General features: G+C 43.8%; 1 protein-coding gene across 3 annotated transcripts in view; it reads left to right on the plus strand.

Moving 5' to 3' along the window:
* The window catches only part of C6H2orf42 (chromosome 6 C2orf42 homolog), a 36,574-nt gene extending 22,827 nt beyond the window's left edge, over positions 1-13,747 (plus strand). For all 3 annotated transcript variants that reach the window (XM_014836699.3, XM_014836700.3, XM_014836698.3), the window contains exons 8-10: positions 68-168; positions 2,316-2,478; positions 12,611-13,747. In XM_014836699.3, coding sequence (XP_014692185.3) covers positions 68-168; positions 2,316-2,478; positions 12,611-12,819 — 473 coding nt within the window. In that variant the 3' untranslated portion in view covers positions 12,820-13,747. The remainder of the gene's footprint in view (positions 1-67; positions 169-2,315; positions 2,479-12,610) is intronic.
* The last annotated feature ends 4,319 nt before the right edge of the window (positions 13,748-18,066 follow it).

Raw genomic sequence — 18,066 nt, forward strand, 5'->3', positions numbered from 1 at the left:
TAACAAATACAGTGAAGGAGAATGTTATTTTTTGGTCGTCTAATTTTGTCCCCTTTTTACATTGAAGCTTTTGTTCGAAAAGACGCCTTGCCTCTGGGAACCTTTTCCAAGTATACCTGGCATATCACTAATATCCTGCAAGTTAAACAAATCTTAGATACCCCAGAGGTAAGAGTTTATTCTACAATAGTGGGAGGGCAGAGAGGGAAGAGAGAGAAGCAAGTGTGGGAAGTATGTTTGCACAGTTCCTTGAGTTACAGACATCAAAGATTTTTCATACTAAGAGATTATTCAGAAATTTTCATGGCTTTATAGTCTTTATAGTTCTGACTCTGATTTTTTTTTTTTTTGAGGATGATTGGCTTGAGCTAACATCTGCTGCCAAGCCTCCTCTCTTTTTGCTGAGGAAGACTGGCCCTGAGCTAATATCCATGCCCATCTTCCTCTTCTTTATATGTGGGATGCCTACCACAGCATGGCTTACCAAGCGGTGCCATGTCCGTGCCTGGGATCCAAACCAGCAAACCCCAGGCCACCAAAGCAGAATGTGCACACTTAACCACTGAGTCACCGGGCTGGCCCCTCTGACTCTGATTTTAATGGATATTCCCTGTAGCTTGAAAAAGTCTCTTAAAGGGCCGACCCGGTGGCATAGTGATTAAGTTCGTGAGATCTGCTTCAGCGGCCTAGAGTTCACAGGTTCGGATCTTGGGCGCAGACCTAGCACTGCTCGTCAAGCCACGCTGTGCCAGCATCCTAGATAAAATAGAGGAAGATTGGCATAGACAGTAGCTCAGTGACAATCTTCCTCACACACACACACAAAAAGTATCTTAAATTGGAGTATCCTTTTTCTTTGCTTTTGGAATCAGAAAACAGGGATGATTTTTCTTGTAAATTAAATAATGATCCCTTACTATCTGTGGTGAGCCCTAGATTAACTGGCAGGCGGCTAGGAAGTATATAAATAGTTTGAGATGCTGTCCTATTGGTGAAGTGAGTGAGCCCAACACACTTAAGTTCTCCTCCCCACACTGCAATTTAGTTCTCATTAGAGAAATGACCCTTCATTAGTTTGTTTTGAGAACGCTTAGCCCTGAGCTAACTACTGCCAATACTCCTCTTTTTGCTGAGGAAGACTGGCCTGAGCTCACATCGGTGCCCATCTTCCTCTACTTTACATGTGGGACGCCTACCACAGCATGGCTTGACAAGCGGTGTCATGTCCGCACCTGGGATCTGAACCGGCGAACCCTGGGCCGCTGAATCGGAATGTGTGCACTTAACCGCTGTGCCACAGGGCCGGCCCCTTGTTTTCTTTTTCACAAGGGAAATATTAGACATTCTTAAACGCTTTTTTCCAGCAGATCCTGAAAACTTGAGGATTTTCCCTTCCTACCATAATGGAATATTGTAGAAAATTCAGCATAATGTGCTTTGATACATTAAGATGAGCTTAATTGTAAGGCATTATGTTCAGAAAAATAATGAATTGTTTGGTGGCTGTAGAACTTACATGTGCACCTAGAGGAGGCCTGTGTAGCACTAAAGATCCTTGAGGAACTTCTTTAAATGCAGGGCGTCGGGGAGGCAGTGTCTAGCCTGGAATGGGCGGTGTTGGGGAGGCACTGAACAACCCAGAGCAAAGGCAAGTGAGGGAAGGAGCTAGGAATCACTGAGCTTCTGTCTGTCGGGTGTTATCTACCTATATCACCTCCCTCAGCCTCACAGCCATGTGTTGGTGTTGACTGTATTTTGCAGATGAGAAACAGGCTCTGAGAAGCTCACCCTGCTCTTTAGTGGCAAAGACAAAATTCAGTTCAAGTTCTGTCTGGCTCAGTCCCAAGGATGGTGTGAAGCCCACGGGATGTGAGGTCAGCTCTAGGTGCTGTCAACAGAGTTTTTAGAAGGGTGCTGCTAGCAGAGCAGTAGGGGAAGGAATAAAACAGATTTTAAAGCAGGTCTGTGCCAGTAGCTCTCATGTAACCCTGAGGATGTTAGCAGTTCAGTTCAGTGTGGTTTGGCTGGACTTCGAATTAAAGTTACAGAGAAAAAAAGGAAGGCCAGGAATGATGTATGGGAGAAGAGGCAGATCTGTTGACACAATTTACTTGAAAATACAAGGGAAAGTGTTAATTAACGTGAATGCACTTAAGAAAGAATGAATAAGTAAAAGATCTATTGTCTACACAGAATTCGAAATGTATTACAATGTACATCTGGAAAAAAAAAAAAAGATCTGTTGTCATCCAAATGTTTGTCTGCTTTGACAGTTTTTCCTTTCTCACCTTTCTTGGTATCATCTCCATGTCCAGATGCCCTTGGAAATCACCCGGAGTTTTATCCAGAACCGGGATGGGACTTATGAGCTGTTTAAATGCCCTAAAGTGGAAGTAGAGAGCATAGCAGAAACCTATGGTCGTGTAGAAAAGCAACCAGTGCTGCGACCCTTGGAACTGAAAACTTTTCTCAAAGTTGGTAAGTGCATCAGTGGTTTCAATAGCACATCTTCCTCTGAGGGTCAACTGTGTGTATGACTCTGTCCTAGACTTTGGGTCTTGACCTTAAACAGAGAAGACATATTCATTCATCTTGTGAAGACAATCATGGGATAAAGTGTTTTGTTTCATTTGAGCCCCTACTTTTAAAATAAAATTACAGAAGTAATACACATTCATTATACAGAAATCATAGATTTCATTATAGAGCATAAAGGAGAAAAATAAAAACCGTCTGTAGTCCCACCCACCATAGATGACATCACCATCACGATTTTAGTGTATACCCTTTCAGACTCTTTTCCATGCATCAAGAAGTTTCCAAAACATGGGATCATACCTCAGCTGCTTTTTTCACTTTTTTTTTCTTTTTGCTGAGGAAGATTAGCCCTGAGCTAACATCTGTTGCCAGTCTTCCTCTTTTTTTGCTTGAGGAAGATTACCCCTGAGCTAACATCTGTGCCAGTCTTCCTCCACTTTATATGTGGGTCACCACCACAGCATGGCTGATGAGTGGTGTAGGTCTGCACCTGGGATCCAAACCTGAGAACCTGGGCTGCTGAAGCGGAGCACGCCAAACTTTAACAACTATGCCATGGGGCTGACCCCTGCTTTTTTCATTTAAAAATATATCATGAACAGCTTTCTACGTCTGTCTTCAGCATTGTCTTTTGACGTTTTTTTGTTGTAATAAAACATACATAATATAAAATTTACCATTTGAACCATTTTTAAGTGTATAGTTCTCTGGCATTAAGTACATTCACAGTGTTGTACAACTGTCACCTCCATCTGTCTCCAGAATTTTTTCATCTTCCTCAGCTGAAACTATACCCATCAAACACTCACTCCCCACTCCTGCCTCCCCCCAGCCCCTGGCAACCACCCTTCTACTTCCTGTCTCCATGAATTTGACTGCCCTAGGGACTTCATGTAAGTGGAATCACACAGTATTTGTCCTCTTGTGTCTGGCTTATTTCATTTAGCGTAATGTCTTCAAGGTTTATCCATGTTGTAGCAGGTGTCAGAATTTCTTTCCTTTCTAAGGCTGAATAATATCCCATTATATGCATGTCCTACGTTCTGTTGATCCATCATCTGTTGATGGGCACTTGGGTTGCCTCTGCCTTTTGGCTCTTGTGAATACATTTTTTAACAGCTGCATAAAATCCATTCATTAAGGTAACTCACTCTAATCGACCCTCAATTTAAGTTATTTCAAACTTTTTGCTGTTATAAACAATGCTTCCTTTTAGAGTTAACTTCCTATTAGATAAGCCTTTTATATCCCTAATTATTTCCTAAATTATTTAGAATATTTTTGGGGATAAATTCTTAAAATCAAAATTGGAGGGTCAAAGGTTATGTACATTTTTAGGGCTTTTGATTGTTTTCGTCACAATGGTCTCCAGAAAGCTTGTAATATTTGTACAGTTTACTCCAGCCAAAAAAAGAGTGCCTCTTTTTTTAATCTTTGTGGATTTGATAGGCAAAAAATGTTATCTCACTCTTTTAATTTGCATTACCCTCAGTATTAATGAGACTAAACTTTTCATATTAGTGATTTGTATTTGATGAATTGCTTTTGCTTTGTCTATTTTTAACTGGGGTATTTGTATAATAATCTAATAATAATAACAACTATAACAAGTAGCACTTAACAAGCACTTACTCTGTGCCAGCTATTATTTTAAGTACTTTACATACATTAATTCCTTGAATGCCTATCAACCCACTGAGAGGTAGATTCTCTGATCCCCGTTTACAGACGCATAAACTGAGGTGAGGACAGGTGCAGTCACCTGCCCGGAGTTACACAGCTAGTAAGGGCGGAGCTGATCCTCAGCCCCAGGCAGTCTTGGATGCCGGAGCCTGCACTCCTAGCCCTCTGGCGCTCACCCGTCTTTCCACTGACTAGACTCCAACCTCTTCCAGGGCAGTGGACGATGTCATCCTTGTTCATCACTGCTCCCCAAGATAGCACAGTGCCTGGTCCATGACAGGCACTCAGTGAGGACTTGTTGAATGAAGAATGAATGAATGCCAGTCATCATTTTAATTACCTTAGCTTTGTGATCTGCCTAGTGGTCCCCTTCATGTCTCTAATTGTGTACTTATTCTTCTAGGAGAAATTTAGAATTTGTAATTATTTTGTCAAATTTTTGTGAATATATTCCTACATATATTTTTTGCTGCTCTTGTGAATAAGACCTTTATCATGTTTCTCGCTTGTTATTGCTGATGTATGGGAAGCTCCTGATTATTGGTATACCTATCAAATTGGCCTTCCTAATGAGCTCCTAGTAGTGTAAGAGTTGTTTTTCTCTGGTTTCTGGGAAATCAGTTATGTCACCTGAAAAACAGTGATAATTTTGTTTCCTATCAAATGTTTATATCTCATCACTTTTTCTTTTTATATTAGCTATGATTTCAAGAGCAACAATGAATAATAGTAAAGCTAACAGCTACAATTATTTTAGACTATAGTAAAGACTCCTCCAGGACCAGTTTCCAACTTCGTCTTGAAGAAGAGACAGTGATAAGTATCCTGTGAAAAAAACATTCCATGGTCAGATAAATTTGAGAAATGCTACGTATCATATTTGATTCTAAGACCCTTGATTGTAAGATGCTCAGTAAATTTAGTAAGAACTTTTTTGATAAGAAAAGAAACTTTGGGGGCCAGCCTGGTGGCACAGCAGGGCTTTAGTGGCCCAGGTTCGCCAGTTCGGATCCCAGGTGTGGACATATGCACCATTTGGCAAGCCATGCTGTGGCAGGCATCCCACAGAAAATAGAGGAAGACGGGCACAGATATTAGCTCAGGGCCAGGCTTCCTCAGCAAAACGAGGAGGGTTGGCAGCAGATGTTAGCTCAGGGCTAATATTCCTCAAAAAAAAGAGAAAGAAAAGAAACTTTGCTGTATGAAAACTGCCCTGGTTGTAAGATACACTCAGATCTCAGAAAATGTTACAGTTGAGTAGGAAGGCAGTAGGGAGTAGTGTCTTAGAATATAATTTATCTCTCTTAGAAATTTATGCCATACGTTTGCCTATTAAAAAGATCCTGAAATAAAAACACCTTTCTCTAAAAAAAAGAAAGTTTTTAAAAAACTTTATCTAACCTAAGGTTTCCCAAATTTATTTGACCAGTGAACACTTTTCAGGGGAATACCATTAGCATTTCATAGGATATTTTTCTGGAAAAAAGTTGTTCTATGTTTCACTATTAAATAATGAACTATTGGTTATTATTTTCAGATAAATTTTTTTTATTATTATAAGAACATATCATATACTTTTTTTTTCCTGAGGAAGATTCACCCTGAGCTAACATCCGTTGCCAATCTTCCTCTTTTTGCTTGAGGAAGATTAGCCCTTAGCTAACATCTGTGCCAGTCTTCCTCTATTTTGTATGTGGGTTGTCACCCCAGCATGGCTGACGAGTGGTGTAGGTCCATGCCTGGGAACCAAACGTGGGCTGCTGAAGCAGAGTGTGCCGAACTTAACTTCTAGGCCATGGGCTGGCCCCCAACATATCATATTCTTAGTTTATTATGTACTTTTATTTGAAACTAGAATTGAAAATTTTTTTTTTTGAGGAAGATTAGCCCTGAGCTAACATCTGCCGCCAATCCTCCTCTTTTTTGCTGAGGAAGCCCAGCCCTGAGGTAACATCCATGCCCATCTTCCTCTACTTTATACATGGGACGCCTAATACAGCATGGCTTACCAAGTGGTGCCATGTCCACACCCGGGATCCAAACCGGCAAACCCTGGGCCACTGAAGCGGAACGTGTGCACTTAACCGCTGCGCCACCAGGCTGGCCCCTAGTATTGAAATTTTTGAAATGCCTTTTTGCCATCTATTGAGGTTTGTCTTTTCACGTAAGTTCAGTGAATTTTATTAATAAATTGCTAAATTGAAGTAATCTTGCATTTCTGGAATAAATCCTACTTGGTCTTTTTTCTGTTAATATATATGTAGATTCTATTTGCTAATATTTCATTTAGGATGTTTTAGTATCTGTTCATAAGTGGTAACTGCCTACAGGTTCCTTTTTGGAGGCTATCTTTTTTGGGTTTTGGTAATGGTTATATAGAAAATGATTTTAGAAAGCTTTGGATCAAATTAAATAGCTTAGGAAATATCCCTTTCTTTTTTTTGTTTTGGTGAGGAAGATTGTCCCTGAGCTAACATCTGTACCAGTCCTCCTCCATTTTATATGTGGGATGCCACCACAGCATGGCTGATGAGTGATGCAGGTCTGCACCCGGGCTCTGAGTCTGCAAACCCAGGCCACCGAAGTAGAGCACACCGAACTTAAGCACTACGCCATGGGGCTGGCCCCAGAAATAGCCATTTCTTGGATGTTTACAAGAATTTAATCTCTAAAAACTTGTTCATTTTCCTCTGATTTACATTTGTATTCATGGTTTCTATCTTTTCTTGAGTCAGTTTTTGTCATTCATATTTTTTCCAAAATTCATGTTTTCATCCAAAATTTAAATTGTGTACATTTTAGTAATTTTTGGTTACAGATGGTAATCACATAACTTTTTATCAGATCAGCCCTGAGCTAACATCTGCTGCCAATTCCCCTCCTTTTTGCTGAGGAAGACTGGCCCTGAGCTAACACCCGTGCCCATCTTCCTCTATTTTATATGTGGGACGCCTGCCACAGCATGGCTTGATGAGCGGTGCCATGTCCACACCCGAGATCTGAACCGGCGAACCCTGGGCCCAAAGCGGAACGTGCAAACTTAATCACTGGGCTACTGGGGCGGCCCCTCACATAACTTTTAAAATCTGTTCTAAGTCTGTAGTTATACACTGCACCAGAATTTTATCTATTTTGTGGTCTTTTTTAAAGAACTGGCTCTTGTATATATTTATCACTTGTTCTAAGTGTCTTTGTTTTCTTCCAAAGATTGGCACCTGAGCTAACATCTGTTGCCAATCCTCATTTTTTCTTCTTCTCCTTCTGGTTGTGCTATGTGGGACGCCACCTCAGCATGGCTTGATGAGCGGTGCCATGTCTGCACCCAGGATCCAAATTGACGAAACCCTGGGCTGCCAAAGCAGAGTGCATGAACTTAATCACTTGGCCATGGGGCTGGCCCCTAAGTTTCTGTTTTAAACTATTTTCTGCTTTTGCCTGTAATAATTTCTTCTAACTCTTTTAAAAAATTTTTCTGGGGCCAGCCCAGTGTCATAGTGGTTAAGTTCACGCACTCTGCTTTGGCAGCCCTGGGTTCACAGGTTTGGATCCTGGGCACAGACCTACACACTGCTCATCAGCAGCCATGCTGTGTTGGCATCCCACATATAAAATAGAGGAAGATTGGCACAGATGTTAGCTCAGGGACAGTCTTTCTCAAGCAAAAAGAGGACTGGCAACAGATGTTAGCTCAGGGCCAGTCTTCTTCACAGAAAGAAAGATTTAACTGATTAAAAAAATTTTTTTTCTAACATTTTCTTGGAATTATTTTATTTTTATAGCCTTTAAAATGGAATTGTCAGTTAATTTTTTAAATTCATATTTGACAATAACATTTAGGGTTCTTACTATTGCTAATATCTAAATAGTCTATAATTATAGTTTAGTTTCTCTATGTCCCCAATACTTAGTATTTAAAATTTCCAGTTGGTTGAGGCTTTTTTTTTTTTTTGAGGAAGATTAGCTCTGAGCTAACTACTGCCAATCCTCCTTTTTGCTGAGGAAGACTGGCCCTGAGCTAACATCTGTGCCCATCTTCCTCTACTTTATACGTGGGACGCCTACCACAGCATGGCTTTTGCCAAGTGGTGCCATGTCCACACCCAGGATCCGAACTGGTGAACCCTGGGCCACCAAGAAGTGGAACATGCACACTTAACTGCTGCACCACTGGGCCAGCCCCTGGTTGAGGCTTTTGATTTTTATATTCTTTGGTATCAATTTCTAGTTTTATTATTTTGAGGTCAGAAGATGTGCTTTTTGAATTTCTATTTTCTTAGGTATTTAAAAATACTTTCTCACTAATGGAACATATGATATGAATTTGTACTAGCAAAGACGTTATTTATCCAACATAGTCTTATATAGCTTTAAAATGAACCATATTATTTTATTTAAGTCCTCATTGTCTTCATTTTTTATCTCTTTGACCTGCAAAGAGAGTCGTGATAGAATTTCCTACTACAATTATGTTTCTCTGAATGTCTTCTTATGTTTTGAAAAGTCTTTTAAGTATTGTAATGCAATGTTTTTGGTACATCAGAGTTACTGACAGATGTCAGTTTAAGTTATATTGTCTTAGTCCATTCAGGCTGCTATAATAGAATACCATAAACTGGGTGGCTTATAAGCAACAGAAATTTATTTCTAGCAGTTCTGGAGGCTGGGAAATTCAAGATCAAGATGCTGGCAGATTCCATGTCTGGTGAAGGCCTGCTTCCTGGCTCATAGAGGGCAGTGGGCAGTCTTTTCACTGTGTCCTCACATGACAGAAAGGGCGAGGGAGGTCTCTGAGTTCTCTCATCTTATTCATCAGGGCTCTGCCCTCATGACCTAATCATCTCCCAAAGGCCCCACCTCCAAATACCATCACATTGGGGATTCGGTTCTCTTTCTTTCTTTTTTTTTGAGGAAGATTAGCCCTGAGCTAACTGCTGCCAATCCTCCTCTTTTTGCTGAGGAAGACTGGCCCTGAGCTAACATCCGTGCCCATCTTCCTCCACTTTATATGTGGGACGCCTACCACAGCATGGCGTGCCAAGCCGCGCCATGTCCACACCTGGGATCTGAACCTGCGAACCCCGAGCTGCCAAAGTGGAACACACATACTTAACTGCTGCACCACCGGGCCGGCCCTGGGATTTGGTTTTCAATTTATGAATTTTGGGAGGATACAAACATTCAGTCCATAGCAATACTTTATCAATGTAAAAATCACTTTTGCCCTAGATTCTTTGACTAATATCACAACAGTGACATCAGCTTTCTTTTGTTTTTCATTTTTCTGATATGTTTGCCATCCTTTTACTTGTAACTTTTTTGTGACACTTTGTTTTAGTTGACTCTGTTATCAACATTATATAGTTGGTTTTGATTTTTCTCCAATTTTAGGTTTTTTCCCTTTATTTTTATTTATTTTATTTATTTTATTTTTTTAAGGATTGGCACCTGGGCTAACAACTGTTGCCAATCTTCTTTTTTTTTTTTTCTGCTTTATCTCCCCAACCCCCCCCCCCCCCCCCCCCGTACACAGTTGTATATCTTAGTTGCAGGTCCTTCTAGTTGTGGGATGTGGGACGCCGCCTCAATGTGGCCTGACGAGCAGTGCCATGTCTGCGCCCAGGATCCGAACCCTGGGTCGCCGCAGCGGAGCGTGCGAACTTAACCACTCAGCCACGGAGCTGGCCCCCCCTTTATTTTTATTATAATTGATATAGTTGGTCTTCTGTCTTCTTGTTTTGTTCTCTGTTTTTTGTTAAATGAACTGTTTTCTGTGCTTTATTTTCTCCATAGTTTTGAATACCATATTTACCATATTCTCTCTCTCTCTCTTTTGTTTTTGGCAAGGAAGATTGGCCCTGAACTAGCATCTGTTGCCAATCTTCCTCTTTTTGCTTGAGGAAGGTTGTCCGGGCAAAACCCTAGGCTAACATCTGTTCCAGTCTTCCTCTATTTTGTACGTGGGATGCTACCACAGCATGGCTTGATGAATGGTGTGTAGGTCTGTGCCCAGGATCTGAACCTGCGAGCCCTGGGCCACCGAAGTGGAACACACAAACTTAACCACTATGCCACCAGGCCATCCCTGAATACCATATTCTTATTTTTAATTCTGTTAGTGTTTATATTTTTTCAAAAGCATGCTTTCACCTGAGTTTTTCCCATTTAAATCTTTGATCCTCTGGGATTTATTTATTTTTTTTTTCAGTTTTTTTTTTTTATTGAGTTATTGATAGGTTACAATCTTGTGAAATTTCAATTGTACATTAATGTTTGTCAGTCATGTTGTAGGTGCACCACTTCACCCTTTGTGCCCACCCCCCACCCCACCTTTCCCCTGGTATCCACTAAACTGTTCTTGGTCCATAGTTTTAAATTCCTCATATGAGTGGAGTCATACACAGATTATCTTTCTCTTGCTGGCTTATTTCACTTAACATAATTCTCTCAAGGTCCATCCATGTTATTGCAAATGGAATGATTTTGTTCTGTTTTGCAGCTGAGTAGTGTTCCATTGTATATATGTACCACATCTTCTTTATCCATTCGTCTGTTGATGGGCACTTAGGTTGCTTCCACGTCTTGGCTATTGTAAACAGTGCTGCAATAAACATTGGGGTGCACAGGACTTTTGGGATTGCTGACTTCAGGCTCTTTGGATAAATACCCAGTAGTGGGATGGCTGGATCGTATGGTAGTTCTATTTTTAGTTTTTTGAGGAATCTCCATACTGTTTTCCATAGTGGCTGCACCAGTTTGCATTCCCACCAGCAGTGTATGAGGGTTCCTTTTTCTCCGCAACCTCTCCAACATTTGTTGCTATTAGTTTTAGATATTTTTGTCATTCTAACGGGTGTAAGGTGATATCTTAGTGTAGTTTTGATTTGCATTTCCCTGATGATCAGCGATGATGAGCATCTTTTCATGTGCCTATTGGCCATCAGTATATCTTCTTTGGAGAAATGTCTGTTCATGTCTCCAGCCCATTTTTTGATTGGGTTGTTTGATGTTTTGTGATTGAGTTGCGAGAGTTCTTTATATATTATGGATATTAAGCCTTTGTCAGATATATGATTTGCAAATATTTTTTCCCAGTTAGTGGGTTGTTTTTTTGTTTCAATCCTGTTTTCATTTGCCTTGAAGAAGCTCTTTAATCTGATGAAGTCCCATTTGTTTATTCTTTCTATTGTTTCCCTTCTCTGAGAAGGCATGGTGTCCGAAAAGATCCTTTTAATACTGATGTCAAAGAGTGTACTGCCTACGTTTTCTTCCAGAAGCCTTATGGTTTCAGGTCTCACCTTTAGGTCTTTAATCCATTTTGAGTTTATTTTGGTGAATGGTGAAAAAGAATGGTCAATTTTCATTCTTTTACATGTGGCTTTCCAGTTTTCCCAGCACCATTTGTTGAAAAGACTTTCTTTTCTCCATTGTATGCCCTCAGCTCCTTTGTCAAAGATAAGCTGTCCATAGATGTGTGGTTTTATTTCTGGGCTTTCAATTATGTTCCATTGATCTGTGCACCTGTTTTTGTACCAGTACCATGCTGTTTTGATTACTGTAGCTTTGTAGTATGTTTTGAAGTCAGGGATTGTGATGCCTCCCGTTTTGTTCTTTTTTCTCAGGATTGCTTTAGCAATTCGGGGTCTTTTGTTGCCCCATATGAATTTTAGGATTCTTTGTTCTAATTCTGTAAAGAATGTCATTGGGATTCTGATTGGGATGGCGTTGAATCAGTAGATTGCTTTAGGTAATCCTCTGGGATTTATTTTGATGTAAGGTATGAGGTAAGACTCTGCCACCTTTTATCTTCTTCCAGATAGTTATCTGGTTGATGCACACCATTTATCATAAGAAACACTTCCTTGTATTTCTTCTACTAATTATAAATGCCACCTTTACCCTAGGCGAACTTCCTGTTCTATTTGTGTCCATTTTGGATCTTTCTGTTTTGTTCTTTTAATCTGTCTAGACATATGCCAGTACCACACTTGTAGAACCATGTAGATTTTAATTCTATTTCTTCCTGGTTTCCTTGAAACTTGACCTTTTCTTGCTAGTCTCCCTTTTAATCTCATCCAGCTGTCTTTTCCTCTCAGTCCAGGCTCTCCTTATGATTCTTTTGGCCCAGTTTTCATAAAGGCTGGGTCTTATTTTGACAATGCCAGACAATTGCCTGAAATTTTCTTTTGGATAGATACAGCAGTAATCGCTTTTCCCTTTGCTTGATTCTTTTTGTTGTTTCTCCCTTTTTTTCTCTCTCAAATAGTTTTTTTGTTAATTTCTTTTTCTTTTCCTGTTTTATTCCTGAACAGAGTAAGATCTGTCCTGACTCAAGTTTTGGAATTGTCCTAATCAATGTTCCTTTTTTTTTTTTTTTTTTTTTTGTCTTCAGGCAACACTTCCCCAGATCAAAAGGAGCCAACACCTTTCATCATCGAGTGGATCCCAGATATCCTTCCCCAATCCAAGATTGGCGAGCTGCGGATCAAGTTTGAGTACGGTCACCACCGGAACGGGCATGTGGCAGAGTACCAAGACCAGCGGCCACCCCTGGACCAGCCCTTAGAACTGGCCCCTCTGACCACCATCACTTTCCCTTGAGGCAAAACGAAAGAGTCTTTTGCTGCTAAATTTGCACATCCCCACCCCTTGACAACTTTAAAATACTAATTAGGCACTTAGATGGCCCTGTTCCTTAGTGAACTGCTCTTAGCTAAGATGCAGTTTCTCAACGCATTCAAGTGGACTCTGTGAAGAAGAAAAACCCTTCCTGTGCATAGCCTTTCGGTGCTGCTGTGTATAGCCTTCATTATACATTGGGTAGTATTTCTGGCTAGAGTTTTTAAACGAACAAAAAGAAAACCAGCTCACTTTCCTTCTTAAAGGACTCACCTTTAAAGTTCAAGTTTTTTCTAACTCTCTGAGAAGTTAGCAACACTCCGCCTTACACCAACAGTGTTGGAAAGTTAATGATACTCTGGTTAGGGCAGAATGTTGGGACCATCCTGGCAGACTTCCAGTCATGCCCCTTTATTCTGTTCCCAAATATAGCACAGTGTCACTAGTTTTTCCAAATTCTATCTCCTGTTGGCCTGATGATTTTTCTTGGGAGATTTAGGTGATAGTGAAATAGGAAAAAGAGGTCCCGGTGTCAAGGGAAGACTGACATTTCAAACTAATGCTTGTAGTTGCTTGTTCACTTGATATTTATTTCCTTTTTTATTCTCCAAAAAGTTTAACAGCTGGTAAAATTCAATTCCTCTTTCTGAGTTCATTGATCACAGAATGGAGATACTGAAAGACACAGAAGTGGAAGCCTGTCCTCAAGAAGAAAAGGAGGGATGAATGTTTCCTGTATGCCTGCTGTGTGCCAGGCACTTTCATTTGCATTTTCACTTAATCATTTTTCTCATTTAGTCCTCGTTATTCTTTGAGTTTAGGCATTACCCCTTCTTTTATAAAGTTAAAGAAACAGCCTCTTTGAGGTTAAGTATCTTGCTGGAAACAGCATTAAAAATGTTTCATTTTACTCCCAAGTGCATGTTCTTTCCACTTTATCCCACTTTATCATGTTGCTTTGACATAAATTCCTTATAATTCATCGTCCTTGGGAAGACAAGAAAAATCCATATGAAGTAGGCTCTTGGTTTTCTTTCGTTTGCAAGTAACAAAAACCCAACTCTAACCAGCTGAGGCAAAAATAGGAACGAATGACTGGTTCATGGACAACCATCCTGGGGTGGAGCTAGGGTGTGGCCAGGCCTCACGACTCCCGGAGCCAGCATCCATCTGCCCCAACTGTGCCTCTGCAGGGGCTTCACTCACTCTGAGCACAGAGCAGCTCCTTCTAGTTGGAATTCTGGCTCCTGAGGTGCCTGCAAGTGTGGCTTCCACTTCCACTCTAGAGCAGGATTCAGTCCTCTGCTCTGTGCCTGATCCAAAGAGCAAAAACCTCCAAGCAAGGCTCTGATTGGCCTAATTTGCAGGGGAGAGGGGTGTGAGCTTTTTTGCTAACAGGAGCCGTGCCCCTACAAGAGGGGCATGGGAAGGCAAATTAAGTGTTGTCTATCCTGTATGATTGAGGGGCTAGGTGCTGTGGAGAGCTCCTCAGTGCTTCAGACAGTGGGGGAAACCTTCGAGGAAAATCCAGAGGAGTCCACGGAGAACTTAGAGCTTGCATTGGGCTTTAAAGGAGAGGAAGGGTTTGGATAGTACAGAGAAGAGGAGAAATTAAAACTAAGTGAAGCAGAGAGCCTGCCTGAAAAGCAAGAACACCCAAGGAAACACAGTGGTTGGCTCATTCTGAGAAATCCTTCATCCTGAGTACTTTGAGGACATCACTCACAGCATTTTGACCAAGACAAACCTGTGAATGACAGGCAAATGCCTGGGTCTAGCAGCACTTGACTAGAACCACTGGGGCTATAAAACACAGGGTTGGGGCAAATGATCTGCCCAGAGGCCCCCACTCAAGTGCTTCACCCAGGACCACCCCAGCCCATCAGAATCCGGAATGGAGTTCAGAGTTACTTTGACCCTTTTTTCTAATTTGACACCCTCTTTACCAGGTCAAGCATGGGCCTAGGAGTACTAGTAGAATGGCTGTACCTGCTCCCAGCGTCCAGACACCCCTGGACACCAGCATTGACCTCATCTCAGATTCACTCCACACAATCAGAGTGGTCCTAGATACTCTCACCAGGACAGTGCTCTTCAAACCCTGCACCCATCTGCCTCCCCATACACGCTGCCATCCGTACTACCCATTGCACACCTCCTCTGTTAGTCACTGAAAGCGCTCTAAGGGCTGCCTGGCTGCTGCCTTTCCAGGCTGCAACCACCATTTGTATTCTGGAGTGAACAGTTCAAAACCCTCCATGTCCACACAGCTTCCTGCCAATGCAGAGACAGAGTCCTCAGACTGAGCGTATTAATGGATAGAGGGGGAATGCCACCTTAAGTCCTTCTCCAGGCAACACGGCTTGGCCCCTAACATCCCAGGCATCGTGAGAACGATTTTGCTACTCCTCCACACACACCACTTTGTTTCTAACTTATCATGTCCCTGCCTCTACCGGAACTGCTATCATCCCCTCAGCTTGCTAGTATTTAGAGGAGTGACAGGTCCCTGGGAGACCTCCAGGAAATCGGACTCCAAGAACCCCCCACCTAAGTGAAGGTCTGTAGGCCTGCCACCTGGCTCTCTGGGTACCAGATGTCCTCAGCCTTGTGGCCCTATGGGCCCAGCGATTCCCAGTCATGTAAGTCCACCCCTTCTTTCACTGATTCCTGTTATAGCCAGTCTACCAATAACCTGCGCTTCCCTCCAGCCCACATGTGCATACACGGGCACACACATCCCACACACTCCCGCCCCCAGCCCTCATCACCTACAGAGTGCAGCCTGGGTAGTCATCCAAGAGAAACTGTTCTGTTTCTCCCATGTCAGAAAGAGCCCAGACCTTGCCCTCCACTAAAAGAACCCAGGGAAACCCCACTCTATCTGCTGAAGGTGAGGGAAGGGGTAGGGGCTGCCCTCCTGCAGCCCTTTGAACGAATTGAACCCTCTCACGCGTGAGTCACAGACAACACAGAAAAATCAGCTAGAGAACAGCCCTTCTGTCTGATTTTTTGTGTGAATTCTCCCAAGATGGATCTGCTTACCCCCTCAACCTATTTCCCTCTTTTTTCTTTTTTATCTCCCGGAGTCTGATTTCCTGATTTTCTTCCTTTGCATCTTGTGATATTTTCTGACACTCCCTATTTGATTTTCTTTTTTAAACCTCCTTACAGATTTGCTCCTAGTCTGCCTGCCCTCCCCCCATCCAGCTCTGCAAGCTCCCTGTACGTCTTTGCACCATCTCACCTAGCTCACCATGGGAGCAGGATGACTTGAATGTGCATAGGAATCACCCAGGGATCTAGTTAGAACGAATATTCTGATTCAGAAGTTCTAGGGTGGGGTCCAAGATTCTGCATTTCTATCAAGCTGAAGGCCAAAAGTGCCGGACTGCAGAGATGCTGCTGGACTGCAGACCGCACTTTGAGAAGCAAGACTTGATGCCTGAACTAGTACTGCGATTCCCACCTTCCACTGCCACTAACGGGAGACGGCAGTGCTGGACGCCGGTGACACTCAGCAGCCCTTGCACGTAGCTAGGGCACTAGCCAGCATGCAGCTAGGTGTACGGCAGCCTGTCAGTGCCAGGTGCTTTAGGGCGCTCTCCCACAAAGAGCGCCAAGTGAGGGAGGCACCAGCCTTGCTCCCCAGAACTAGTCCCCATTCGATAGTTAGAACTAGCAAACAGGTCAGTAATCAAATGCACTTCCTGCGGTTTTTCTCCCTTCTCCCCAGCCCGGCTTTTTCATTGTCCTCCCCACGCCTGCCATTTTAAGGTTCCTATTTTAAGCCCTGGGTTCAAACCTCAACTCTGCCACCCGCTGACTAATAGTGCGACCTTGGGCATGTTACTTAACCCTCTGCGCCCGTTTCCTCCTCTGGATGATGTGCATCGTAGAGAAGACTGTGTGTGCAGCGCTCATTAAATACTAGCCATTCCCCTCTCGCCCATTGTTTGCACTGCTCCGTTCCTCTTCTACCCTGTTTTGCTAACTTAGTCTCGAGGCTCGCTCCCATAGTGCTTTGTCCCTCCTTAAGAATTTCCGTATATACTTAACACCGCTGTTAAAGCAAGATCACAATTTTGTTTACTGTAAAAGAAAGGCTAGAAGTAAACAGGAAAGGGAGCGGAGCTGGTATTCATTTTCTTCATATCTTTTTCTCCCCAAGTCTTCCAATGAACAATTTACTTACTTTAATAAATTCGAAAAAAGGCAAGGTTATAACCTTAAAGGAAGGGGCATAAAAATGAAGCTTTCACACCCTACTGTAAGGAAGAGAAAGAGAAAGAAGCCGGGGCGCGGCGGGCGGGGGCCGGTCACGCGGCGCCCCCTCCTCCTCTGCGAGATGACGTCATCACGCTCTCCTCCCGCCCGCGCCGCCGGTTCCGGCCGGTTTGGCGGCTCTTTCTTCCACCAGGCGGCGCCGCAGGACGTTCTGTTGCCGTCGCCTCCTGCGCAGCCGCACTGCCCGCCCCCCACCCGCGACACGTCACCACCTTCGCGTCTTTTCTGGAGAGCGCGGGAAGGCGAGGGCTGGAGGGTGGTGACGTCACCGGGGTTCCCCGCGTGGCCCGCGGGGGCGGGGTCGGGTACGTGGCGCGGCGGCGGGGGGAGCAAGGGGACGGCGGGGGAGGGGTGCGGCGCCCAGCGCTGGCCCGCCGGGGCTGACCGGGCCGCGCCCGCCTCGTGACCCACTGCAGGGCGAGCCCCGGCCAGAGCGCCGGCTGGCTAGCCGGTGGAAGGTGCTGACGAAGCGGGCTCGGGCGGGCGGGGCGCCGTGGCCCTGCACGAGGCTCTTCCGAGGTTGTTGGGTGGCCAGGCCGCCGCCAGGCGTGCCCCCCGTGTCCCGAGGGCCTTCACACCCGCTTTTAGACCGGGCACCGACTTCCTGGCGCCCTGGGCGGCCGCGCCCTCGTGCGGGCTGGCCCGAGCCTGGACTCCGGCCCCCGGGTCCCCCGGGGCAGCGGCCTGGGCTAGGAGCACGTGGGGCTGGCCGCAGCCGCGCCCCCGCCCAGGGCCCTCCCCGCCTGCCCAGGGCGGGCCACCCCTCCCCCGGTTGCTATGGGCCGCCGGGTGGGAGAAGAAAGAGCCGCGGCTCTGGAAGGAGACCTGGGTTCGAATCCAGGCCTGCCACAGTTGCGTTGAGCAATTTGAGTCATTCAGTATCTCAGAGTGTCGGATTTTCCTGTAAAATACAGATAGTACCATCCACTTCACAGACTTACT

The sequence above is a fragment of the Equus asinus genome, chromosome 6 (assembly GCF_041296235.1).
Source record: "Equus asinus isolate D_3611 breed Donkey chromosome 6, EquAss-T2T_v2, whole genome shotgun sequence".
In the NCBI taxonomy this organism is placed as follows: Eukaryota; Metazoa; Chordata; class Mammalia; order Perissodactyla; family Equidae; genus Equus; species Equus asinus.